Here is a 27,712-nt window from a genome sequence, read left to right on the forward strand (position 1 = left end):
TAGTAAATGTCCTTATGCTTTTGGTGTAGTGTGGGTGGCAATGGGCGGAGGGGGTCTTTATTATTAGAAAAAGCTCTAATGCTTATAATAAAATACAGTTAAAACTTCAAAATTTATTCACTCAGTCACATTTTCTAAAGCTGTGAAGTGGGCCAGATTGGAATATTTGCCGGGCCCATTTTGGCCCCTGGGCCTTATGTTGGACACCTGTAATCTAAAGCATTTTCAGCTTAAGCCCTTAAAAGTTTGAACCTTGAAATAATTAATTTTCAATTTTTTTCTGATTTTGTTTTTGTTTTGTTCATTCCCTGATTCTCTATCCTCTGATAAAATAAAACAAATAAAATATGAATTTGCAAATATCAGTTTAGATTTGTGTATTATTTGCTACATCTGGCATTTATTTATTTAGCAGTTTATTGCTTAAAAATATATTCTGCAATTTATTTTAATTTTTTCAGGGAGAAAAACATCACGTCAAGTCAAGTCTCAAAAACTCAGAAAAAAAATCATGTATCAAATGTAATACATTTGGTATTACCAAAAAATAAATACATAAATAAATAAATAACCAAAGTTGTGTATAGTTGGAGGAGACATAGGTGTAATCGTGAGTCTTAGCTACGTCAGTCTCTAACGAAATAGACGAAATATAAACAACTGATAAAAAGTGTGAGGTGTGTTTGATCAGTCATATAATATTCTATGTGTTGTATTTGACACATTTCCGCCTTTTAATTATGCTTACATGCTCCTCTGTGTTTGGTTTTGCTGATTAATTTAATATGCCGCCAACCTGCCGGGGCCTGCAGATGAAAATTAGCACGTGTGGCTAAATGTGGTATATTTACATGATGAATTGAAGTGCTAATGTTAACTAATATGCAGGGTCAAACATAGACATAGTTCACAGATGGATGGATCCGGGAAACACACATTAAACCTGTACGAAATTATCATTATTATTATTATTTATTTAAAAAGGAGGCTCTCATTCTTTTTATTTATTTTTTATGTTTCATATTTAATTAATAGAGATAATTGTACAGTTATGATTGAAGGTCAAAAACCTGTTTTGAAACCTCTTTTGGGCCATGATTAAAACTCCAGCATGTTATCTATTTATACGTTTGTTGGCATAAAGAAGTACATTCTGAGAATCGAACATCTTATAAAACAGCTACAGCGTTTTTAAAGTGCAGTATTTAAATATTTCTTCAGGTTATTAAATTACACAGATTTTCAGAAAGCACTTGAATGAATAAACTGCTGTTGGAGTCCGTAATTAAAATCTTTGTGTGCCAAAGGTGCTCTGTTGTATTGAGATCTGGTGACTGTGGAGGTCATTTGAGTACAGAGAACACGCACAAAAAGCCAGTTTGATGTGACTTGAGTTTTGGCACATGATGCATTATCCTGCTGGAAGCAGTCATCAGTACACTGTGCTAATAAAGGGACATGGTCAGCAACAATACTCGGGTATTCTGTGGTGTTTAAACACAGTCAGTTGGTATTCCACGCACCATTACACCAGCAGCTATCACGGTTCTGGGTCATTTTGACCCAGCATTTTCTGTTTCTTATATTCTTCTGTATTATGGTTTGTATTCTGATTCTCTTGTTATGCTTTGTCGATTATTATTATTATAATTCTATTATTTCAGTTTATTCTGGTTTAGGGTTTTGTTCTTAGGTTTTGTGTTTTGCGCCCTCGTGTTTAGTGTAGGTTTAGTTCAGTGTCAAGTCTGCGTCTTTGTGAATTGTTTCCTGTTTTACTTTGAAGACCCATGTCGTATGTCAGTGTTCTAGTTTTGCTTCCTCTGTCTCGTTAGGTCTAATTTCTCCCAGCTGTGTTCCCACCTGTTCCTTGTTCCCTCATGTGTATTTATTGTGTGTGTCCTCCAGCGCTGAGCGTCGCGTCGTACCCTCAGAATCGCCTGTGTGGTCTTGTCTTAGCATTCTCAGTTTGGTTTATGTTTTGTTTTGTGCCAGCAATAAAGCTGAGGTTCTTTGAGTTTGCCATTCAGTCTCCAAGAGTCCTGCATTTGGATCCTCACCTCCGCCTGCCCGCACACAGAGCCCTGACAGCAGCAGCCTGAACTATTGATACAAGGCACTCTTACATGTTGTTTACACCAAATTCGGACCCTTCCATCCGAATGTCGCAGCAGAAATCGAGACTCACCAGACCAGGCAATGATTTTCCAGCCTTCTATTGTGCCATTTTTATTGAACTGATCTGGTTAAATAGCTCACTAAACAGTATATGGTTTGTGGGAGGAGAGTTCTCCCACATTTGTGCTTGCAACTGTCTCAGAAATCTTGGAAATACCAAATCCCACAAAATGATCAAAACATCCAGCCCTCAGTGCTTCACTGCAGCGCTGTTCTTTTTACTCTTTACTCAGAGAGAAAGTCTTTAAGAGCGGTTCTTCAATATGAAATATCATTTTTAAAAAAGCTTTGAGCAGCAAGGTTTGTAGTTTTGGGGATTTTTGGAAGATACTGCTAATACAAGAGGAAACAGTGCACTCGTATTGTCAGCTGTTGGTTAAAACACTCCAAGAGCACATTTATTTAGGGCATGGTCTACGACATCCATGCTCTCTGTAATGACACCTCAAATCACGTATTTCAATAGTGTTTTTTTTTTTTAAACAGCCTCTAAGAACAGAAGGCACAGCAGAACGAGCTGTTTCAAATTTGGCTACACGGCCAACACGTGTTAGCAGGATGACATCATCCTTCGTTTTGGTTCACGCGAACCGTCGCGTTGCCGATAATAAAAAATTACATTACATTATTATAAAGAGTATCGCCAGCCTCATCTGTTTAAAGTGAGGAAGTGTGTGAAAGAAGAGGGTAGTATAATGTCAGGTAAACCACATGTTGCACTCATCCACACAATCCATTTAAACTCAGCAGGTTGAAGCTGCAGTCATCAAACAATGATGGATTTTGATGGAAGTGTGAGGTTAGAGATGAATAGTGCATTAGCCGCCGGTCATGCGTGAAAATACCTTCATTACCGAGTTGAGTGTATGAACTGTCAAAGCAGGGAATACGCCAGGCTTCAGCCTGCTCACACACACAAATGTAAACACTCGACTTTTCTACTCATTTCCAGCGTTGCCAGCCCCTCCAACGTCACTTGACACTGCAATGTTGTTAGCATATAATCGCAGTGAAAGGTAGGTAGTACATCCTTTCTCCCCCTCTGGGTAAGAAAGTGGTGGAATAGGGAAGACTGGCTTTGATGTGGAGTGGAGGTCGTGCACGTAACCCGAGCGCTGCTCTGCTTCCTGCATGACTAACATGTGCAAGTTTATATAATTAGTCCGTGCATGGGTAAGATGTTCCACAGGGGGCAAATATAAGAAAGCACAAAATGCTGAATCTTCTGCTTTAAAATTGAAGATCGTGTGAAGCGAAGCAAATAAGCGCTAACTGATTAAAAGTTTTCTTTTCTTGGTGCTGCTGTGAATTATGGCCCAACATTTCACATCAGTTTTTGTCACAGTTTATCTAAAATGACAAATAAGTAAACAAGACAGAATTAAAAAGCAATGTAAATTTTTTTAATCAATCCAAGTCACAGGAGACCTTTGTCTACAGTTATGCCTGTAACATCTTTTTTTTGCCTTATGTTGGACCAACAAACCCCAATAAAGAGAGCTGAAAAAAAGAATAAATAAGAACATGGATGTAAGCTGGTTTTAAATATGTACTTTTAGCTCAAGCCTCCTTCCAGACTGCACCTGGCAACCAGTCATTCGTGGACTGTAATTTTGAAGACTTTTAATTTATTGCCATGGCCATCTTTGTTTAGTAACCAAATGGATCACATTTTAATCAGAAGTAGAGATGGGGAGTTATCTGCTAACATTACCAGCTGCTAGCCTTTGCTGGTAGATCATTTTAAGTTGGATTCCAGTGAAATTTGGTTCACAAGTTTGTGTTTATCATTTGGCCATCCTGATCACTGTCACATCCCAACTCTCACCTGTTCAACGTGTTGCTCTCTGGCAGGTGTTACAGGTTTCCTGAAAGCAAGACAAACAGACCCAGCTTCTTCTCAAGTATCATGACCTCTCTCCCTCAACACCACTACCACCTCGTCTTCCATTTCTGCTTTATCTCCTTCCTGCAATAATTTCGCTCTTGTGTAATATCACAGCCAATAGAGCAATATCTTAGATCATCAGAATCCTTTGTGCAATAGTGTCTATTGTCGGTTAAGTCATTGTGAAATTGCAAAATTCTTGAAACTCACTTGTTGTTATCACATTACATTACATTCTCACTCACTATGTATTAATAGACCTCTCTGCATTGAATCATATCTGTTATTAACCTCTGTCTCTCTTCCACAGCATGTCTTTTATCCTGTCTTCCTTCTCTCACCCCAACCGGTCGCAGCAGATGGCCGCCCCTCCCTGAGCCTGGTTCTGCCGGAGGTTTCTTCCTGTTAAAAGGGAGTTTTTCCTTCCCACTGTCGCCAAAGTGCTTGCTCATAGGGGATCATATGATTGTTGGGTTTTTCTCTGTATCTATGAAGCGCCTTGAGGCGACTTTTGTTGTGATTTGGCGCTATATAAATAAAATTGAATTGAATTGAATTGAATTACCATACCTTGCGTAGATGGGAATTGATAAGAATTTAGCAATTTCGATTCCATTATCAATATCACTTATTGATTTGATTCTCTTATCGATTCTCCTTGTGTTCTCACTGGCTCTGCTTTGTGTAACCACTATCATTAAGTAGCATATCAAAGATATTACATTCCTGCAAATTAATTCTTGCTGTGTGGTCAAATGTCTGTGCATGTTGGGGGTATTTCTCTGATTTTTTGGAGGCTGCAGCCTGACTGCTCATCAGTTTGTTGCCTGTTCAAGTTCAATGTCTGGCTGCTGGGCTGGGGTCAGGGTAGCATTAGCAGGCTGTCTGGCTAACTTAGCATTAACATGCTATCTGTGCAGATGATCGCAAGGAGTGAAGTTGTGTTTACAAAATAATGTACTTATTTCTGTCCTGGATGCAGTTTGCGCTTTACCATCACAATATCATTCTTTTGTGCAATAAAAATAAAAGCAATGTCCATATCCATGCTGAAGACTACACCACTGTTTTCCTAATCCTGCACTTGAACTGAAATCAGCTAATTGTAGTACAAGTGCAACCAATAAGCAGGATCATTAGGCCAGCAAACTAATAGTTCCAAGGAATTAGCATTCTGGGAACTGGTTCTCAATTCCCATCCCTACTATATAATATAATATATAGTACATTTTAAATAGTTAAATGCAAATGACTGCATGTTTGTTCTTTATTTTTCTTTTTGCATCTGAAGGTGTAGCCTCTCTGCAGTTTTGTTATATGTTGCATAATAGCAATAAAAGACTTCTAAGTCTAATTCTAATCTCCTTGTAGCACCATTATCAGGCTTTCATTTGCATAAAATTTTCTTTTATGCTCAAATACTGTCAAGATTTCCGTTTAAAGGTGGACTCAAATACAGACCAAACCACAGAGTAAAACAAAAAGCGAGCTTTATTAAAACCTGATAATTAAAGTCCACAGAAGCAACAAAAGGTAAACAAGTCCAGAAGGGAGAAAGAAAAGCCCCAAATAACAGACAACACACACATTTAGACATGAAGCCTGGAAATGCTGAAAACTGACACAAGGGAACCGGGAAGTACAACAGACGATCCAGCAAAGACAAAGAAGCAGACGGGAATATTTATACACAGAGGGCTGATTAGGGAATCAGAAACAGAAGGGCAACGAGACGCTAGTGAAAACAATCAGGAGGCAAAACTTCCAACATGAGAACAGAAAGCTAAACTGAAACTCAAACACAAATGTGTTCAATAAAAATTGAAAGCAGAAATCAAAGATTTTAAAAAAGGAACCGTGCCAAATATCTGCAAACCCAAAGAGATTTCCATCAGCTGCACTGCATCTTGTGATTGCCTTAACGGTTATTAGTTAAAGCTGGCATGCTAACAGGTTAAACTGAGATGAGGGCATGGTCAGCTTTTATAATAACAATAATAAATTCTATTTTTTTGGCACCTTTAAAACACTAAGGTTCACCTAATACAACATCAGAATAGCAAGAATAATAGGAGAGATTAAAACCTTGGAATAATATGTGAGTGTAAAACATGTCAAACACTATGGTTATAGTTGACCCGCTGATGTGAACAGATGAGTTTTCAGCTGTGATTTGAACTGTGTAATAGAGTCTAGTTGACGGAGGTGAAGTGGAGGTGAGTTCCAGTGCAGCTAAAGGCTCTGGCACCCGTGGTGTTAAGTCTGAAGCGAGAGGGGCTCAGGAGTGGAGCTTAGGCTGAGCAGAGAAAGGGTGTGAAAGGATGATGGAGGTCTGAGAGTTATGGAGGGGGGTGCCATGAAAGTGAGGAGCAGAATGTTGTATTGGATGTGTTAGGGAAAAGTGAGTGAATGAAGCTGGATCATCATAAATGTAATATGATCGGATGAGTTCTGAACCATTTGAAGTTGATTAAGAAGTTCTGAGGGGGATAATCCAAACAAGAGGTGGCCAGGGTGCGACCCAGAACTTGTGAGGTGTTGAGAAAGAAAAAGGGCAAAGACTAGAAATGTTGTGTAGTTGGAAGAAGGCCGAATGTGAGACATTATTAATGTTGGCGGTAAAGGAGGGAGGATGGCTCCAAGATTTCCGAAATAAGCAAAAGTGTGGACTTGAAAACATGTATAGAAACAATATTGACTTTATTTTGAAAGTGAGTCTAAGCGTCAGTGTCTTACACGCATGTTTTAAAGAACTACTGGTAGTTCTTTATACAGCTTAAGGTGAGATCTCTATTCTAGTCACCCTTTAACAGAAGGCCTCATTGTGGACAGACTAAAAAAGGCTGCTGACACGATGCTGTTCTCATTACAGCAGCTCTGTCACGTCTCCCCGGAGGGAGGACGTTTGTAAATAATCCATCGTAACTTCTTTCTCCTGATAAGTTGTTTGGTGGTTTTACATGACTGACCTTCCCTTAACCGCTTCGTGACTCCTGGAGCAAAAAACGAGCTTTCTTTTTTTTTTCTTGCAGAAAAATGTTTTGACTCCTGCTGCAAAGTTGCTACCCTGCAATAAATATCATTGAACCAGGTGGCCATCTTAATTGTGCACTCAGTAGCATAGTAAATGTGATGAGGCTCTCTGATTATGAATGTCACCTTGTCTGTGTTAGAATATTCATAAATATCTTTAAGATATCAAAAGGGTTTGCATCACATGCGCTCTGTGACTGAGCCACAGAGTATTGGTGCATATTCTGTGGTGCAGTCAGACAGCATTAAAGGAGGATGGTAAACTCTGAGCTACAGACAAGACTATATTTGTTTCTCTGGCTTGCAGGAGCTGGATACGCTCCATAATCATCTGTGCCCTACCTTCCAGTTCTCTCTCATGTTGTATGACTCATGACCTTATTTGCTGATTGGCTCTGTGTATCTCGTTTCCAGGACGACCACTCCATGTTTTTCCAGTTTGGTCCATCCATCGAGCAGCAGGCCTCCGTCATGTTGAACATTATGGAGGAGTATGACTGGTACATCTTTTCCATAGTCACCACGTATTACCCTGGTTACCAGGACTTTGTCAACAAGGTAAATAAATACAAAAAACAGACGCTTTCAATTATACTGCATCATGAATTTGTTATTATGTAGCCAATGTGTTAGACAGACTGTACCATGAGCTAAAAAATGAGTCTTTGTCAGATATTTGCTTTAATAATGCACCAAAAGGCACCGACAATGTGCAGAAAAAAAGATGGACGTAGCTACCATTAAGTGACATCACTCATTAGTTTTGACTTGTGCATTTTGAAGCTTCAGCAATTTGTCTTGTTGGTTTTATTTAGTCACACCTTTATGAAGGTGTGGATTGCTAAGTTATTGCCTCACAGCAATGAGGTCCCAAGTTCGACTCGGGTTTGCATGTTCTTTCCATGTCTGCGCGGGCTCTCTTCAGGTGTTAATGTGAGTGCGATGGTTGCATGTCTGTCTCTGTTGGCCCTGCGTCAGATTAACGACCTGTCCAGGGTGTACCCAGCCTCGTCCTGTGGCAGCTGACATAGGCTCCAGCCCCCCCATGGTCCTGATAAGGATAAGCAAAAGGGAATGGAAGGAGGCTGCTTTATAGACTGTGTAAAAGAAGGACAAAGATTCTTGGTTGCAAAAATGGAGCCAATGCAAAAGTGCCTTGAGCTGATGTTGTGATGGGCAAGAAGGCAATTTCACAGTCAGACCCACCCCTGCCCATCACAGCTGTTTTTTTGTTTGTTTGTTTATTTGTTTTATTACTCTGAGATGGCAACGGTGAAATTAATTTAGAGGCTTCAAAACGAGACAAGATTTCAGAAACAAATGGATAGGGTCACGATAGCTACATCCATCATTTATAGAGAGGCTATGGGGAGCTCCTTGGACTTGACCTGGCAGTCAGACGAACCACACTCCTAACTTCAGGGTTGAATCAAATTTAAATGAATGAAGTATGAAAAAATATAATAAAACAAAATTCCCTGATTGGTCAGTAAAAATCTAGCGATTGCTTTGGTTGCTAACAAATCAGTTACCCATAGTGTGCATGGAAAACACTGACTTGTTCGCAAACACTCGCCAGCTACTCTTCGTGCAGTAGTGAACTTGTGGAAAGTGCGACATAAACTAGAACTGGAGACATTTCAAAGTAAAATTCAGCTGCGATGCTGAAACAAAAACACATTTACGTAAAAGTAAATTTTTGTATGCCTTATCTGCCTTTATCCAAAATATACAACTACTTGATAATAAGTTGAAATCAGAAATATAAGGAGGAGTATTATCTGCAAAGATAAATGTATTCCTGTGATAAGAACTGGTTTATAATGGTCGTCACGTTTTTCAACCTTAGATTCATCCAACAGATATGTTTCACACGGGGTATTATTACTTTTGTCTTTTGGCTACCTAATATAAGAAGCCTGAGATTAATGTACTTCCTTTAATAAGATACATTCTCCTTTTAGTCTCCTTTTTTTTTTTTTATAATTTTTTTTTTTTTTAAAAAACAATGAGCAGTTGGGAAGGTGGTCCTATTTCTGAGAACATGATTGCCACAAATTCAAGTTTCAAAAAATGATACGATTTGGAGTTCGGAGTGTGAAGAACGTGGGTTGCTAGTTCTATTTTCTGATTGCTTCAATGGTAAAAAGCAGACAGGCCTTTTGAATTTTGCTGCTCGGTGGTTTCAGCCTTCTTATCTGAAGGCCAAGAACGCACTCTTTAAAGAGGATTGTGTGAGATCCTGAATCACTTTGAACATCACACACACATCTGAGCAGAATAAAAACTTTATTGAAGCCAAGCTAATCACATTTTGTAATAACAATTCAGCAACGGCAATGTCTTTCCTTTGAACAAAGTTAAAGAAACAATCTGTTTCTTTAAAAAAAACATATAGAGGGTATTTGGAGTCTGGTACTTCTCTGAGGAGTCGTATTATCTTTATAACATAAACTCTGTGTGTTTGGAAAATAAGAAAAAAAGCCCAAAGAAAAAACTGATTGTATTTCTATAGTCACTTTGTACGAGCATCATAAATCTCGTTGTGCTCTCCTCTCTCAAGCAAATTTTAAAAATGCTTCGAAGACCCAAATTTTCTTCCTTAATTACAAAACAAAGTTAATGCTGTGATGAGAAGTTGCCTATTTTTAATCTCGTACAACTCAGTCTGAAATGATTCCCTTGAGGAACAGCTATTTTCAAAAGCTGCAATACTTACTGCATCCAAGTGCCATATACTGTTTCAGTTAGAGATCTATAAATACAGATTTGGAGACAAACTAAATAAAAACTCACGTCTTCCTGCGTTGCTCATTTATCTGTTTACAGGTGAGCACGGAAAAATAAAACCAGCACCATCTCCTAGAGAATTTTCTTTCTGTGTGTGAAGATATAGCTGTAATATCTGGGAAAAAGAGATTACCTAATCTTTTTTTTACCTAATCGACCATGGCTTCCTCCTCCCAGGAGATGTGTAGAGACTAACTGTTTGGCAGTCTCGAGGTTGGAGGAGGAGACATCTCAGTCAGTTTTGTTCCAGTATATCTCCTTCACAACTACACTGCATGTGTGCAGCCCACGCGTCTTCAAACAATCTCCTGCTTTCTCTCCAGGTCCGCAGCACCATCGAGAACAGCTTTGTAGGCTGGGAGCTAGAAGAAGTCCTCCTACTGGATATGTCCGTGGATGATGGCGACCTCAAGATTCAGAACCAGCTAAAGAAACTGCAGAGCCCTGTCATTCTGCTCTACTGCACAAAGGAAGAGGCTACCACTATTTTTGAAGTGGCTCATTCTGTGGGCCTCACAGGTTACGGCTTCACCTGGATTGTGCCCTCGCTTGTGGCTGGTGATGCAGACCACGTTCCCTCAGTCTTCCCCACAGGTACACCCAGACAACAGAGCAGAAGAAAGTTCTGTCAAGATTTTAAATTTTAGGTTTATGTGTCATATGGTTGAAATGGACCTATTAGATTGATTTGCAGCAACATTTTTTTTCATATTGTGCCTCGATTTATCCTCTTTAAGAAGCAAGCCGTTTCAGCTGTTCACCCTTTAAATCATCTTTCTTCTGATTGGCTGCCCCCTCATGTTACCGACATGACCAAATGAAAAATATACCATCTCTTTGGCACCATGCACATGCTGCAGTAGAAAGAGTCTGAAAAACTCGAGCAGTCTGAAGCCTAAGCGCTCAGCTCACATGGATTATTTGCACTTGACCTTGTTATTTGAAACTTTGGCCATGTTTAATATGAGCATTTCCAACATGAGCAAGGGAAAGCATAATACTTCAGTTTCAAGGTGTATTTTAATGCAGCCAATTAAAAATAGAATGTATTTATTTTAGTATCACACAGGATATTTATCGTGATGCTTTAACCTGAGTGAAAGATCCACCTCGTTCTCTCTCTTCTTGTAATATTAGTAGATTTCTACTGTTTAGAGCTTCGTTTCTAGAGTTAGTCAAGTCAGGAGGACACTTGTGATGAAGCGGGGCTGAACTTTTCATTCTTTATGTTTCCTAAGATTTCTAAACTTCCAGATTAACACGTGTTAAACAGATTTAATTTATCTGTGTTTATTCTCTATGAATTCTGATCAGTTTTTCAAGAAACTGTTGAGCAATAATCCGTTCCGCGTTGTCGGCACGGGCCAAAGAAATGTTGCCAACATCTCTGAGGGGGAAGTTCTGAGTGACCTAGCTGCCAGGTCGCATCCCCAGGCGTATGTGGCAGCGCTGAGTGGGAGTTTTACGCTCACAGCCGACAGGTTTGCTGGGCAAGGATTTATTATTTATGCATCAGAGTGTATTCAATGAACTACATTTTTCACATATAGTTTGGAAATAATGGGAAGGCTTGATTGCGTCATAGCTTGGCTCGTGCGTAGTATTCTGTCATGTTGGCAAAGTGAGGGCTCTGAATTCAGAGTGGAAACAACAGAATGCAGTTCAAAAGCTTTATTGAAAATACAGCAAGTAATGCACCGAAACGTGGAGCTGGGTCTGAGCAGAGATAAGCGGCCAGAAGTTCTGTGAAGGGGAGGAGAGGAGAAGATTATCTGAGAAGGAGAAGAGCTGCACAGGTATGATTGTGGAGTGAGTAATGGAAACAGTTTTACTCGCGAGCTTCTGGTCCAGAAAGGAGGTTTTCTGATGGAAGTAGGGTTTTGCGAATCCTTCCAATGCAGGGTGTGACTGAGCAGTAGCCGGGGCTGGAGACAACGCTGACCTCCATGAAACGTCAGATGGGAAACAAAGATAGGAATTTAAACGAGGAGTGAGTTAACTAGAAGAGACGGAGCAACAGTATCGATTTACTCGGAAAACAGGTTCCTGATTTCCAACAAGGAGAGTCTGATTACACTGCAGAAATCTGTCTGTCTAACCAAGTCTTACAATCTTATATCCAACCAAAAAGTCTTTTAGATTTTGTTTTGAGAGTGATATGTTAAGCATGAGCACAGGGAATAGGATTATTAATCTTATTTTGAGAATATATGTCTTTTACTTCTTATTTAGTATATAAATTCTAAAAGTAGTTGTTTGAGATGACATTTCCAGCTAGAAACCTTGTTTCAAGACCTCTTAGTAACATTTCACACACTTATACACCACTTGATTATAGTCTGGATCTTCTCAAATGAATTTTTTTTAATATATTTAGATAGCCAGTTTTTGCAGTGTACCAGCACAGAGGTTAAGACAGTGTGGTGAAGATCTGCTGCCAGGTAAATCTGCTGCCTTCAAAAACTGCTGAGTTGATTGCATTTAATCTGAGAAGTAGTAGAAAGGACTGACTAGACGACAATACCCCACCTAAAGGTGGCGCGCACCACTTTGCCTGAAATTCGAGGACGTGTTAGAAAAGAAAAGACAAAGGATAACCCGGCCTGCCCCTTCCCATGACGCTCGTGGTGTCTTTGGACGGCTATTCCTGTGCTGCATCATATTTTATACTGGCTATTCATCGTTTTATTCTGCCTCACTACCTGTCAATGTTCATAAAAATTTCTTTGTTCCTTTAAACCAGATCAATGAGGTCTGAAGTGTATTGTTAAGGCTCCACTGCAGTCTCATAACATCTTGTCTGTCCTGTGAGAGGACTCTCTCCTGAGCTTTGTATAAATGTAATGTGCTTTGAATTTATACAGTCTACTACACACTGAAGGACTGTAGTCTCGGTTTTTGCATTTCCATTTACCAAGCTGACATCAAGATGCTGAAATGTCTGCAATGTTGCTTTATTCTGTGGTAGGTTCTCATAAGACTTTGTAACAAAATGTGGGCACAAGTGACAGATGGGCCCGTTTGCATATATGCAAATGTTCTCCTGCTGTATTTGCACCACACCAGTGGCAGTCGGTGATTAGGTACACGCTGATTTTTGTGAACTGAGTTCATAATTTGCCTGAGCAGGTGAAAAATCAAATTTTAACATATGTTTGAAACCAGCAGAAACACCATTTTTAGGCTGGCTAAAAATGGTGTTTTGGCTTTTCTCTTTTTTCCCAATAGATTTACAGCCCAGGTTTCAAATGACACACATAATCCTAACCAGCCATGAAAAATGACCTGAAAACGCAGTTGTTTCTGTGTGCAAGAAATGGATGTTGACGTGTGATAGCCAGGAGTTTCTCATGCGTGGAAAACCAAGCATAACAAAGTGAGCTCAGGAGTGACCGTAGTCTCAACTGATGCTCATATTTAGCTGTTTCTTTTTCTTTCTTTTTTTCACCTTTTCAATATTGTTTTCAACATTTTAGACATTCCTTCTGAGTTTTGTCTCCCTTTTGTCTCTTTTTTTTCACCTTCTCTAAAATGCTTTTATTTTTGTATATCTTGCACCCTCTGGCTAATTTTCACAGCACTCTGCTCGCCTGTTTTTCCTCATACTCCTGTCTCTCTCTCTTCCTTTCATCTTTCTTTTTTCCCTCTCTCTTTCCATGCATCCCTTTCTCTCACCTCATTTCTCTCTCCTTTGCTCTCTCACTATCTCTCCCAGGGCTTATCTCAGTGTCATATGACGAATGGGACTACAACATCGAGGCCAGGGTACGCGATGCAGTGGCTGTCATTGCTACGGCAACCTCTACCATGATACTGGATCGAGGGCCACACACCATGCAGAAGTCAAGCTGCCTCGGGACACCTGACAAGAAGAGCTCAAACACCGGACACTCCAAGGAAATACTGAAGTGGGTTGGCTGGAATGGATGATGTGCATACATGGTGAAATGTGTAAAGAAATCAAACCCCTCAACTCTGAATGTCCCGGTCTAATGAACCAGACCTGCAATGCAATACTGTGCTTACCTTGCAAAGCGGCGTGATTCTTGAGAACCTATAATCTTCATCACGAGAGAATCCAGGCAGTCAGCTGCCTGTGCGGGAGGTTTATTGTCTAAAAACACATGAGCTACATTGTTTACTACACTTAATGCTTTCCTAGCTCCTAAAGCTTCTCAGATTGTGGCTCGTTTTTCTTTGTGGCCTGTGTTCATTGATCTTGTTCTTTGAAGTTAGCCTGTGGTAGAGGGTGATAGAGGATACCTCCAACCACCTGCCACGGACAACTTCCCAATAAAGCATGTCGGGTTAGCATTTTCTGTGTGGCTGTAATAAAAGTGTTTGCTGGTGTTTATCCAAAGATAAGTGTCTTTCAGTAGCAGCTACTTCATGTGGAGAGGTTTAATGTTTTCAAGGTTAATTTTTAAGATTTTTACATGGAGCTTGCAATAATCGTTTTCTTGGTTTTACTCATTTTTGATATTATTTGGACATTTTGATGGACTGATTAGCAGAGACAGACAGGAGTCTTCATGGATGATCATATTCACAGACTACATTGTGACCTGCAGTAAGAGTAAGGAGCAGGTGAAAGAGAGTCTGGAGAGGTGGCAGTATGCTCTGGAGAGAAGACGAATGAATGTTAGCATAAGCAAGGTTCCCACTGTCCATGACTTCTATTGGAAGGCATGGGCAGTGCACAGGAGAGGTGATGTAGGCTGTATCCCAATTCAGGGTCTGCAGCCTTAAAGGCCTCATTTTAAGGCCGATTACGTCACCGCGACGCGACGAAGGCTGTCCCAATTCGAAGGCTGCTCGAAATGCGGCCCTCAAATGCGTCCTTAATTTCCCTGAATTTTAAGGACGTGGCGGTGTAGACTTCGTCGCCCAATATATCCCAGAATGCATAGCGCGGCGGTGGGTGTGGATAATTTTGCCGAAAAAAACGGCGGATGAGGGGCACCCGAAGAGTAAACTTTAAGTAAGTACTGAATATCATGTCACTTATTTATGTGCAAATGTTTAATAACGAAGAACATCAAAACATTACTGTTGGCCACATGTCGGCAAAGTTATGTGACATAAGTGACGTTTGTACTAACTTGGTTTTACAGCCTTTACTTTAAAATATACGCAGTTCAATAGCTGAGCTTAATCTTACAGAGAATGATCAAAGCTCATGTAGAAACAAACAAACAAATGAACAAAAGATTTTCTCCTTCATTTCTGTCAAACAAAGCTGTATGAAACGTTTCCAGCTGTTAGTATCATGGTTGCTAGGCAACCTGGGCAGCGCAACGGAGGCTAGACCGTCCCATTTCACAAGCCTCGCACTTCCGGCCTTAGCGGTCTTTAAGTACGCGGCCCTTGAGGATCGTTGAGGCTGCGTACTTTAAGGCTGCAGACCCTGAATTGGGATACAGCCGTAGAGAGTGCAGGTAGGGTGGGATGAGTGACGATGAGTGTCAGGCGTGCCAGAAGGATAGCAGCAAGAGTGAAAGGAAAGGTTGCTATTTACCTGTATGGTAAATGGTTTGGAGAAAGAGCTGCTAACAAAAAACACAGGAGGCCACGCTGAAGCCTGCAGAGTTGAAGATGTTAAGATATTCATTGGATATGATACTCATTTGAAATGATTACAGCAGAGGGACATATCAGGTTGAGCAGTTTGGAGACAAAGTTAGAGAAGTAAGGTTGAGATGGTTTGGACATGTGCAGAGGAGGGTTAGTGGATATGCTGGCCAAATGAAGTTGAACATGGAGCTGCCAGGCAGCAGGAAATGAGAAAGACCACAGAGGAGGTTCATGGATGTAATGAAGCACACCATGCAGAGAGCTGGTGTGACAGAGGGAGATGCTAGGGATAGGGTGAGATGGAGGCAGGTGATCCACTGTGTCATGTGAGAACAAAGAGGCTGACAGGTGAGCAGGTGGTACAGCAGTAGCTAGGTGGGGTAGGACACAAATCAGTGGGTTAGGAGGCTGCCAGTTGCCCCTTGAGACAAGCTGGTTTGCTTTTCCATCATATTTTTTAGCACCAGTTGTCTTAAAAGCTTTAAGAAATACGTGCACATCAAGACAACAACAGAGGCAGAAGCTGGGTGGAAAACAAGAGGAGACAAATATGAAAAGTCAACAACTTGTTTTATCTTGTTATTGCTCCACAATCACTCTCCTTTTCATTACACCTGCCATGCAGTCACATGGATGTAGTGTACAAGTGGAACATCTATTTTCTTTTTCCACTTTTGGTTTTCCGTTGCTGTTTGGTTCGGTTAAGAAAAAAACAAATTTGGCTGCGTTTGGGAGTATAAGACATTTAGCTTCTATCTGCCATTCTCATAAATCCAGCACTGAGTGGTTCCAATCAGTATTTACACTACATGAAGAGTCTTGAGTGAAAACCAGCTGCAAAATCAACATATATTGGTGTTCAGACATTGTTTTAATACGAGCACCATCCAGTAAAGATAATCTCCCTTACTGAAAAAAAACAATAAGCTTCTTTCACCTAATTTTATAAAGCTTAAAATTTATATTTGTGCAGCCAATGTACATGGTGTGTTACAAGAAAATGCCTTTAGAAGTAAATATGTTTTTAAATTAATTATATCAAAGCCAAAGCAGCCATCTGGTTTTTGGTTGCCGGAGCAAAAACTACTATTACAAATCTAGAAAATGTGCGACCCCACACATGAAACACAACGTGGGCACAAAAAAAATACGCACAGACATTGAACAAAGCAGAGACGTTTCCTTCGGGAGAGCCAGAATTTGTTTTACTGGCCAATAAAAACTTAAAAAAGATGAACAGAAACATTAACTCCCTTCTTATCTTTATCTTAACTCACAGCCATCTTTAAAGAAAAACATCCTTCTCGCCCCCCTCTCCTTCTTCCTCTGAACTTCCTTGTTTTGCTTTTTTGGCACATTACAGAACAAGACGGAGCATTGGTATTCAATAATTAATCCCCATTTAACTTCATGGGGCATGCTTTTAGTGTTCACATTGATCACAGATTCCACAGCTAATTGAATGCTCGGGGACAGCCGGATTAATGGAAAAAAAGAGATCCATAGAACAACAGTGGGGTTATCACTCGCACACAGAAACACGCATGTAAACACAGATGTGTTGGTATAGCGTGACATTTAAGTGCTCTTTAGGGCTTATTTTAATAAAAACTAAGAACTCCTGAGGACATCTCCTCTAATAAAAGCGGTGCTTTAGCCTTACAAAACTACTCACCTGTCTGTCTCTCTCTCTCTCTCCTTCTCTGTTTTTTTTATTTGTTTTTTTTTTCACTGTCAGTTTGAATTTCAGGATTGCGAAGAAACAGGGAGATATTAGGCAACCTCCCTTGCCACTACTGCATTAATCTCCAGGCTGAGGTTGATGTATTACTGCAAATTTGGGTCTTGTCTTTACCCTTGTTTCTGGGTTGTTGTTGTTTTTTTTTATATGTGGAGCACTTATGCGTGCCATCGAGGTTTAAGCCACCAACAGGACAGAGATAACAATAGCGCCATGGCCATGAATATTTCAGTTCCCAAAGGACGCTATCAGACCCAGGGTTAGCTCTCAATCATCCTTCGGGCACACACCTGGGATGTTGTCGTGCTCTGTTTGTGTGGGTGTGTGCTGCATGTGTGTTGATACTGTGTGTTTTCCAGCCATCCGTTCCATTTTTCCCCGTTTGACTGAGTGAAGCTAGAGAATTTGGACCACTGGATCCTGATGGTGACTCCAGGGGCTAGCAGGAGTCTAGAACACACATACTTAAACGCGCGCGTGCACACACACACACACACGCACACTGCATATGCATAATTCCAACTCTTCCATTCACTCATCCCAAGAGACAAAAGCAATAATAAGGCCATATGTCTCTACGAACTCCTATATAGCTACAGGCCACAGTGGGCTGCATGTATGCTGGATTAGCATGGCATCCTGTCAGCGCTGATGGACGGAGATGGGAGATCCCGGTGAGTCACGCTCACAAATTTGTTTAGGGGCTGCTTGACCTCACACACACACACACACAGGCTGCAGTTACTCCAACACGGAAACATAGACAAATAAGCAAATGCACGCACAAGCGCACAGAGCTCTAGAGGCCATCCATTGTTTCCTGCCTGACAGAGAGGACAGGAACACTGGGGTAATGAGAAAATGTGCTCCAAGTGGTTTCTGGATGAGGCGCTAAGGGGCTTATTTGTGTGTGCAGAGAAAGTGATGTTCTTTATTGTGTGTGTGTGTGTGTGTGTGTGTGTGTGTGTGTGTGTGTGTGTGTGTGAGGGCTGGCATTCAAAATTCTCTCAAATCCCTGTGCTGTTACAAATTCCTCACCGGTAGATATGATGTAAGACATGATAAATATTTTGTAGTGAGTGTGCTTTTATGCAGTCTGACAAGACATTTTTCTTCACGGCTGTGGGCTCGCTGCATGCCATTCTTTTGAGCATTCAGTAAAATTCAGCCCAAACAAGTCACTGCTGCTTCCTGTGCACGCAAGGCAAGCGTGCTCCTCTCGTTTTCTTTTACCTTTAAAGTATTTTTTCCTTCCTGTTTTTTGTCCTGCAGCGGGAGAGCACCATTATTACATTTCTTAATATGCACAATAAAAGTGTCTGTCTAATAAATCTGTGTTTATTAGATGGCGAACAAGGCATTGCATTGTGCTTCTGGGAATCCTCGCCACTGAAGAGGGCTAGAGTTGTAGACTGTAAATAAAGATGGTTCCCACCATGAGGTCCAGCTGGGAGCATTTTTTGCCAACATCATACTGATGTTTTAATGTACTTGGTGGGCAGTTCTGACTGACAGACTGAGTCTGAGGAACTGGACTTCTTTTTTGTAACACACAGACTGTATGTAAAAGATGGGGCTTCATAGCGTACCAGTTTACACATCTGTCTGACATATAAACTTCCACAGTTTAAGACCTGGTGGAAATGCAAATCCACAAGAGGGTTTGATCTAGTGTAAAAAATCTGCCTGACTGTGACCCTTTGTGAAAAAGGAAATAACTGAAAGAAGTTTACATTTAATATTAAAGGTAAATATACCCTTTTTGGGCAATATCACACATGATAACCTGATTTGCAACATAAAAAAAAGGGAAAAAGAGCAAAACAAGAAACATATAAATAAAATTCTTGTGATATCCTACAATAAAACTTGTGATCTGAAATTGTAGAATTCCAGGTATTCAGTTAGTCTCCTATAAAACGTTAAACCTGCTTCAAGCAACCCTCTGAAGTCTACAGAAATACAGTCATAAGCTAACTTGATCTACAAACGGTTATATTATCAATGCTGTTTTTTTAATATAACATGATGTTCATTTTAGTTCTGTTATGGCCCATCTACACTGAAAAAAAGGGATTGGCCGGCTCTTGGATTTATGTAAGCATCTTGTGTGTATTTAACACAATTGCCTCATGCTTTAAAGTGAAGTGTAACTATATAGTGTAGAAACTACATGATATACAGAGAGGGTAGATTAAATTGTTCATATCATGTTCGAGTGAAGTAAGTCAATAATATAGCAATGTTAAGTCGCGCGACACTGCACAGGATTTCAGTCTCACGCGCTTTGGAGCATGGTTTGAGGAAGGCATCCATCTCAGTCAAGTCGAGCAGCCGCCACTACTTTCTTCGGTATACCGAAAAAGTAAATTGGGTGGTTGTTACATTAAAAAAGTCTACCTTGTAATTTGAACACAAAAATGTCATGTTTCTATCTTGAACGTAATTAAATCATGTAGGATCTGTATGAAATTCAACAACTTAATTTGTTCTTGTTGAAATGACATGATACAATCTAGTAAGAGTGGTTAGTTGCTGGACTCATGAAATTCACAAGATCGCACGAGATTTCAAACTGCAGGAAAATCACTGGAGTTAGAAGAAGCAGACAACTACACACACACCACGTGTATGCTATCGCTATTTATTGTGGTTTAACCTGTCAAGGACAAAAACGTACAGAAAATTCTGCATCAAGCCTTGAAACCGCTTTCCTACTTTTGTTAAGCCTGGATTGATGCCATCGTGGTTAGTGCTGTTGCCTCACATTAAGAAGGTCCTGGGTTCAATTCCACAATCTGGCTAGTTTACAGTGGTTTTTCTCTGGGTATTCTGGTTTCCTCCCACAGTTAACAGTCATAGAGTTGTTAGAGTTAGGTTGATTCTAAATTACCCATGAATGTGAGTGCAAATGGTTGTTTGTCTCTATGTGATAGACTGATGAGCTGTCCTGTAACCTATCACTTCAGGGTTATGCCCCAGCCCCCCTGTAATCAGGTAAAAGATAGGAAGGTTGTAGATCCATTCAATTTTTATGGTAACCAGACTCTAGACTTTGTTTAGCATTATGTAATATGAAGGCAACATGTAGTATTTAAGTGACCAAGTAGTATTGGGTAAAAATGTTATTGAATAGTGTTGAAATAAAATGACAAAATTGTGAAGGATTAAAATATTCCAAGAGCTCAACTTACTTCATCTAAACGTGTTTCAATCGTGTTTTATCAACACAAAATGCACAGGTTTATTGAATATGAATAAGTTGTGTTGATTTAACTCAGTTTAAGTTTCTGCCAAAGCAAAACAATTGTGTGCAACCAGTGTCCACTATTGAATTAAGTAAATCCAACATGACCTTTTCTTAGTGTAGGGGTGGTCAGGCCATAACACAAGGGAAAGTCATCCTCGTCAGACCCAAAGCAGCACATCACACAACTGATAGTATTTCATAATGATTTATTCACAATAGAGTGATTCCTGAGGTTATTTGACACAAAAAGAAGAACTCATCACAACTTCAGGGTGGACCTAACGCGAAAACAACAAACAAAAAGGGAGTCTACATCAGGAATTTAACAAACTTACCTACTGAACAGAATTAAACCAAAAGACAACAACTTACCTCCATAACTAAAAAAAACTGGAGAAAACTATAATGAAACAAAAAGGCAGTCCACCCCTACATACTCCAGTATAAAGCAACAGCACCGGCAAGTAACAAAAGGGTCTGCTAGTTTGGGTGCGCCGAGAATGAATCCACTGGTCATCCATGGCAGCATCATCAAATATGTTGTCTTCAAGAAATGAGCCAATCCACATTCCCCATCCTCCAGAACCACCAAAGATGGAAAGGCACCTGCACACTTAGATTTGCATACAACATTAGGACAGCAGTCGTAACAAGGCCCTATTAGAGTCCAAAAGGAGGAGGACTTGTTTTAGGGCATAGCTGTCCCCATCCTTCTGTTTCTCATCACCAAGTAAAGAACTAAAAACATCTGTACAGTGTTAGTACAGGAGCTCAGCTTGAGGCTTTATAACTGGACCTCACTAACCAATGGGTGACATCGTGGTGGCTGCCATCTTTTATTTACAGTCTGTGAGTCTAACACACTTTAGTAGCAACGATGGGATGGGAAGGCCTGTTTGCCTTCTACAAAACACAGATTTATTATAGATGAAGCTTCCAGGTCTGAAAGAACCTCAGACCTGCATCGATCTTCTCTGGGTGCAAAATGAAGTCTGATTGTATAGAAGTCGGTAGAAAACAAGGCATCAGTTTCTGCACACCAGTACCTGAGCAAAGATGAATAGATGGATGAATTTAGGGCAGGCCTACCTTTTCTTGCTGTTGCTTTGTGCTGTATAAGCTTGACATGTTAATAGCTTATCAATCAAAAGCATCCCTCAATCATCACATCTGGTTTCAGTCCAGTAAGATGGCATCAGCTTATAAACTTAGGTCAGTTCTTCACATGAGGAACTCACTAACAATGAGTGAGGCCACGGTGACTGGTATTCATCTTTTAAATGCAGTCTATGCTATCTAAATCTACAGACTGCATCAGTCTTTTAAATACCTTTCTATTGCTAATGCTTCTTTTTTTCCTTTTTCCACCTCTCACTCAAATATTGTCGTCCATTTTTCCCGAAAACCTGTATCAAGTACATGTCTCAGTTACAAAATGTTGACTCAGAAAGTAATGTTTAAGCTTTCCACATCCCACCCCTCCTCCCTCTTTTGCCCATCTCATGCTAAAAACTGTTGATCCTAGTTTTCTATTTATAGCTACATTGAAAGGAGGGAGGATTTATGTGTTTCAGAGCTGAATCACTTATATTTGACATGAATTCAATTTCTATCCGCGCCCTGTTTATGGCTAATTGCTGTAAGGGAGATTTAAATGCCACAGAAATAACCAATCAATATTTCAAAAGGCCTTTTACTTATTGTATTGTTCGCTTACTGGATCAGCAAACAGTGGTTCACATCTGTAACGCTGCTCTCGGTGCTGCTGCTCCTGCTCACTTTGGGGACGATACAGCGTGTGAGAACTTAATGAAGACTGTTTATTTCTGCACCGCCATACTGATGTCAATATTCTAATTAAAGCGCTCTGATTGGAAGAAATGATTAACATAATTTATGTTAATCTCTTGATTATTTTCTAAATTGTTTTTTATTGCCTTTTTCCAGACGACAAAGGGACTTCTTAAGCACATTTTTCCAACCGACCAATAAATCATTAAAGTAGAGAAAAACAGGAAATTATATCTTTATATAAAAGCAACAACTTAAAGTTTGTATTAATAGATGTTGCAGTACAATTTTATTTATAACAGGCGCTGTAAAATAAAAACCTAAATGTATGTTTTGGATATTTTTTCTTCTAATAATAGTTATTCTCTAGTATTATTCAACGATCCCCAGGAGCAAGCACTTGGTGACAGTGACAGTAGTTTCTTCCTTTAAACAAGAAGAAAACTGCACAGATCACAAGAGACATGTGATTACCAAAATAAAACAGGAAGTAAAAGAATTACACTGGGGAGGCTGTACTTAACTGAAATACAGAGAAAGGACACTCAAACCAATGTTCAAGCTGTAAACAGAATAGTTCACAACATGTTCCCTTTTCAGTCATCTGTTCAGACGTAGCCTCAGAGCGATATAACAATATTTATCACGTAATGTCATCATATTTCAGATAATTTTGCGCTAATTTTAAATATGATGAAAATTGAACATTTTATTGATGATTGTAGCTCAGAGGCAGCAGCGTTTATTAACCCAAACAAAATTAATCCTTTTTTTCTAGCGAGCTGCTGCCACTGATGACAGACTACCTAATTCAAAACAGAAATCTATCACAGTGCCAACAGCGGCATCATTTTAGTACAATGGTAGTGACTCAGCAATTTATACAGTGACACAGCAAATGTGGTCAAATGTAAGCACAAAAGTATCCCAGGTAGTGTTTTCTCTGGAAGTATAACATGACTGCTTAATACTTAACCTCTCTCTCTCAGATGTGCTTCAGTTTGTTGTCACTGAGTGCGTGCTATTTAGTGTAAGAAAAAGTCAGTAACACTTTTTTGACATTTTCATGTAAATATTAACCATTATTATCAAGGCACTGCCCCAGCTGTCTGTATTCTTTTTGCTTCAAACATTTAAAAATTAGTTTAGCTTTGTACTCACCCCTTCTGCCTTTCCTGTCACCCCTACAGCCATCCAAATTTCACTGACCTTTTCCGGTCTGTAGTTGAGCTCTGGTCAGTCAGTATGGCCCTTTAATTGGTTTTAAATGTAGATTATATTTAGTATTTTTTCTTATACTTACAACAAAAAGTTTTACTTGTGAGGAAAAACTGGAAGTTTCATTCTTTTTTTTTTTTTTATATAAAATGTCAACATCTGGGCGCCCTGATAACCATGTACCTAGGACTTAACCGGGTGGATTGTTGCTTCTGCATTAGATGTAAACCAACCCTAACCCTATAAAAAACACTGACTAAAAATTGAGAATAAGTTTCAAAGTTTCAAACTAAAGTTTCATGTTCTGATTACCAGGTTTACAGTTAAATGTTAACTATCGCGTTAGTCACTGATGATGAGATTTCAGGGGGTTGACTCCTGGCCAGTCTGAGCTTTTTTCCCACATCATTCCCTGCTACCTTTCCCAACATTCCCTGTCTGTCCAAAAATGTTAAATGAAAAAAAAAAGTAACAAAGTGAAAATCTGCTATGTGGGGCTCGCTGTCAGAGAAGAATTCTTTAAAAATTTCACTTAAATGATGTTTTTCTCTGTGTGATGGTTAAACATCATTGTGAATTTATGAGAACGTGTTTTTGGGTGGACTTTAATGTATCCTCCAGCAGTATTTGATCTGGCTGTCAGGCTGAGCTAAGGTGTTCATTCAAACATGTTCAAATGCGAGCTGATAAAAAATTATGCCCTCTAGTTTCCTTCAGTTTAAGCTGCCTTTTGCTCAGCGTCTTCACCCACACACAAGGCTAGCTCGCTATTTTCAGACACCTAATAATTTTGTTGCTTCTTCCCGTTTAAAAACGTAATCCTACCTTTTTTAAGGAAGCAGCAGTAGCTGTGTGTCCACCATGAACAGTCTCAGACGAGAAAAAAATAACAACATACGGACACAAAGATGTTCCTGAGACGCTGAAAGAATAAAAAAGTATATGGAGATCACAAGGAGAAGAAAAAGAAAAGCAGCCGACACAAAAACAGGAAAGTTTGAGACACATGACTACATGACTATCACCAGCACAGTAAATTGACAAGCTTGTGCTTTTCCCCATGGTACTCAGGTTTGCTTTAGCTAGTTGCTACCGGGCATATGGGATCATCTGAGGTAATTGGTCCTCTTATTGACAAATGTTAGAAATCTTCTTTATATCACCAACTGTCAAATTAGGTCTTTAGTTCTACAAATATGCTCTATTTGTAGAGGTTAACAAGGACTGATGAGTGTGTCCTTATTTACTAATTTTAAAATCAAATCAGCCACAGTAAAAAACAACAACAAAAAAAACATAACTATGAAAGGTCATTGTCATCTTCTCTTTTGCCCTTGTTCACATTTTAAATGTAAGCGATCTCTGTGATACACGCTCCCTCTCTTCAGACTCCACAGGTAGCTGTCTGATGTCTCCTGCACATCAGGGGTCCTCGCGGGCCCGGATCACACGGAGCTCCTGTGGACTCTCTTATTAAAGGCTGCAGCTCAAAGAGATTCGGAGCCTTACATCTTTTCAGTGTGGAGTCCGGCAGCACTGTGTTTGTGTATTTACCTTTCGGGGCTGTGCCACTTGAAAAACATGGCTCAATAAATAAGAAATAAAATCATTTGGGGGATTTGGAATTGTATGTTGGGCGGTTGCATGGTGGTACAGTGGTTGGCGCTTTTATCTCACAGCCAGAATTCTTTGGTTTTGACACCGATTTTCTTCGTGGTACTCTGCTTTTCAGTCTGGAAACATGCACCTTGGCTGTAGGAGTAGAGGTTATCTGGTTACCTGGTTATCTGTATGCTTCACCTCTCACCCAGTGACAGCTCGGATAGGCTCCAGCCCTCCCGTAACCCAGGATTGGATAAGCCTGAGGGTCTTTTTTTTCACTAAATTGTTAAATTTGTTAAATTTGATATTATTTAACTAAATTCCCTAAAATTAAAACGAACAGGGCAGAATAAAAATTTAGCGTTTAGCAACGTGATGGCTCGGTTGGCACCGATGCCTCACAGCAAGATGCTCATCTTTGGATTTGTGAAACTCGTTTACAAGCAACGAAGCAGTTTATATTCAAATGACAGAAAATGTTTGATTATGATACATGCTGGAGATGTCATGCTGGTCATGTAACTCATGAGGAAGGGCTATTTCAAGCTAATGAATTTGATTTGCAATCAGGCGAAACATGGAAATTATTCTCTGTATTCGTGTTCAAGACGCTTTTTTTAATAGGCTCAATTACACTTTGATTACCTCTGCAGACTCTCAGAGTGAGAACTATTAGGCTAATCTAAAACTTGTTAGGTCACACTGTGAACCTGCCACTGTTAAAGTTTACAAATACATAGCGGTTTTATATGTTTTTGCATTGTGACGGCTGACAATCTTTCGGTTGTAGTGTTGGTGAAATTGCTGTGTGCTAAACAGTATCTCGCTACAATCTGGGAAACCAGTGGCTTCTTATTCCTAAAGCAAAATCAGTCGAGAGCTATAGCTTTGAGAATCTAAATGCAAATCCTCATTTGCTCTCTACATGTACAGGGAGTGCAGAATTATTAGGCAAGTTGTATTTTTGAAGAATAATTTTATTATTGAACAACAACCATGTTCTCAATGAACCCAAAAAACTCATTAATACCAAAGCTGAATGTTTTTGGAAGTAGTTTTTAGTTTGTTTTTAGTTTTAGCTATTTTAGGGGGATATCTGTGTGTGCAGGTGACTATTACTGTGCATAATTATTAGGCAACTTAACAAAAAACAAATATATACCCATTTCAATTATTTATTTTTACCAGTGAAACCAATATAACATCTCCACATTCACAAATATACATTTCTGACATTCAAAAACAAAACAAAAACAAATCAGCGACCAATATAGCCACCTTTCTTTGCAAGGACACTCAAAAGCCTGCCATCCATGGATTCTGTCAGTGTTTTGATCTGTTCACCATCAACATTGCGTGCAGCAGCAACCACAGCCTCCCAGACACTGTTCAGAGAGGTGTACTGTTTTCCCTCCTTGTAAATCTCACATTTGATGATGGACCACAGGTTCTCAATGGGGTTCAGATCAGGTGAACAAGGAGGCCATGTCATTAGTTTTTCTTCTTTTATACCCTTTCTTGCCAGCCACGCTGTGGAGTACTTGGACGCGTGTGATGGAGCATTGTCCTGCATGAAAATCATGTTTTTCTTGAAGGATGCAGACTTCTTCCTGTACCACTGCTTGAAGAAGGTGTCTTCCAGAAACTGGCAGTAGGACTGGGAGTTGAGCTTGACTCCATCCTCAACCCGAAAAGGCCCCACAAGCTCATCTTTGATGATACCAGCCCAAACCAGTACTCCACCTCCACCTTGCTGGCGTCTGAGTCGGACTGGAGCTCTCTGCCCTTTACCAATCCAGCCACGGGCCCATCCATCTGGCCCATCAAGACTCACTCTCATTTCATCAGTCCATAAAACCTTAGAAAAATCAGTCTTGAGATATTTCTTGGCCCAGTCTTGACGTTTCAGCTTGTGTGTCTTGTTCAGTGGTGGTCGTCTTTCAGCCTTTCTTACCTTGGCCATGTCTCTGAGTATTGCACACCTTGTGCTTTTGGGCACTCCAGTGATGTTGCAGCTCTGAAATATGGCCAAACTGGTGGCAAGTGGCATCTTGGCAGCTGCACGCTTGACTTTTCTCAGTTCATGGGCAGTTATTTTGCGCCTTGGTTTTTCCACACGCTTCTTGCGACCCTGTTGACTATTTTGAATGAAACGCTTGATTGTTCGATGATCACGCTTCAGAAGCTTTGCAATTTTGAGACTGCTGCATCCCTCTGCAAGATATCTCACTATTTTTGACTTTTCTGTGCCTGTCAAGTCCTTCTTTTGACCCATTTTGCCAAAGGAAAGGAAGTTGCCTAATAATTATGCACACCTGATATAGGGTGTTGATGTCATTAGACCACACCCCTTCTCATTACAGAGATGCACATCACCTAATATGCTTAATTGGTAGTAGGCTTTCGAGCCTATACAGCTTGGAGTAAGACAACATGCATGAAGAGGATGATGTGGACAAAATACTCATTTGCCTAATAATTCTGCACTCCCTGTACTGTTTACCAGCTTTTAGGACCAAAAGTCCTGTCCTTTGCCCACAGATTCAGCATATTCATACACAGATATCTGTTTTTAGATTTTAACCTCACTGTAACCAGAAAACATTTTGTCTTTTAATCGCAGCTTTTGCACCCATATCCCACCTGTTGC

General features: G+C 40.0%; 1 protein-coding gene across 5 annotated transcripts in view; it reads left to right on the plus strand.

The window, feature by feature from the left end:
- Positions 1 to 27,712, plus strand: part of grin2bb (glutamate receptor, ionotropic, N-methyl D-aspartate 2B, genome duplicate b) — a 139,069-nt gene that overhangs the window by 67,952 nt on the left and 43,405 nt on the right. For all 5 annotated transcript variants that reach the window (XM_084931136.1, XM_084931133.1, XM_084931132.1 and 2 more), the window contains exons 4-6: positions 7,511 to 7,654; positions 10,210 to 10,480; positions 13,602 to 13,794. In XM_084931136.1, the coding sequence (XP_084787262.1) occupies positions 7,511 to 7,654; positions 10,210 to 10,480; positions 13,602 to 13,794 (608 nt within the window). The remainder of the gene's footprint in view (positions 1 to 7,510; positions 7,655 to 10,209; positions 10,481 to 13,601; positions 13,795 to 27,712) is intronic.

The sequence above is a fragment of the Perissodus microlepis genome, chromosome 6, assembly GCF_051167445.1.
Source record: "Perissodus microlepis isolate ML-2025 ecotype Zambia chromosome 6, ASM5116744v1, whole genome shotgun sequence".
Lineage (NCBI taxonomy): Eukaryota > Metazoa > Chordata > Actinopteri > Cichliformes > Cichlidae > Perissodus > Perissodus microlepis.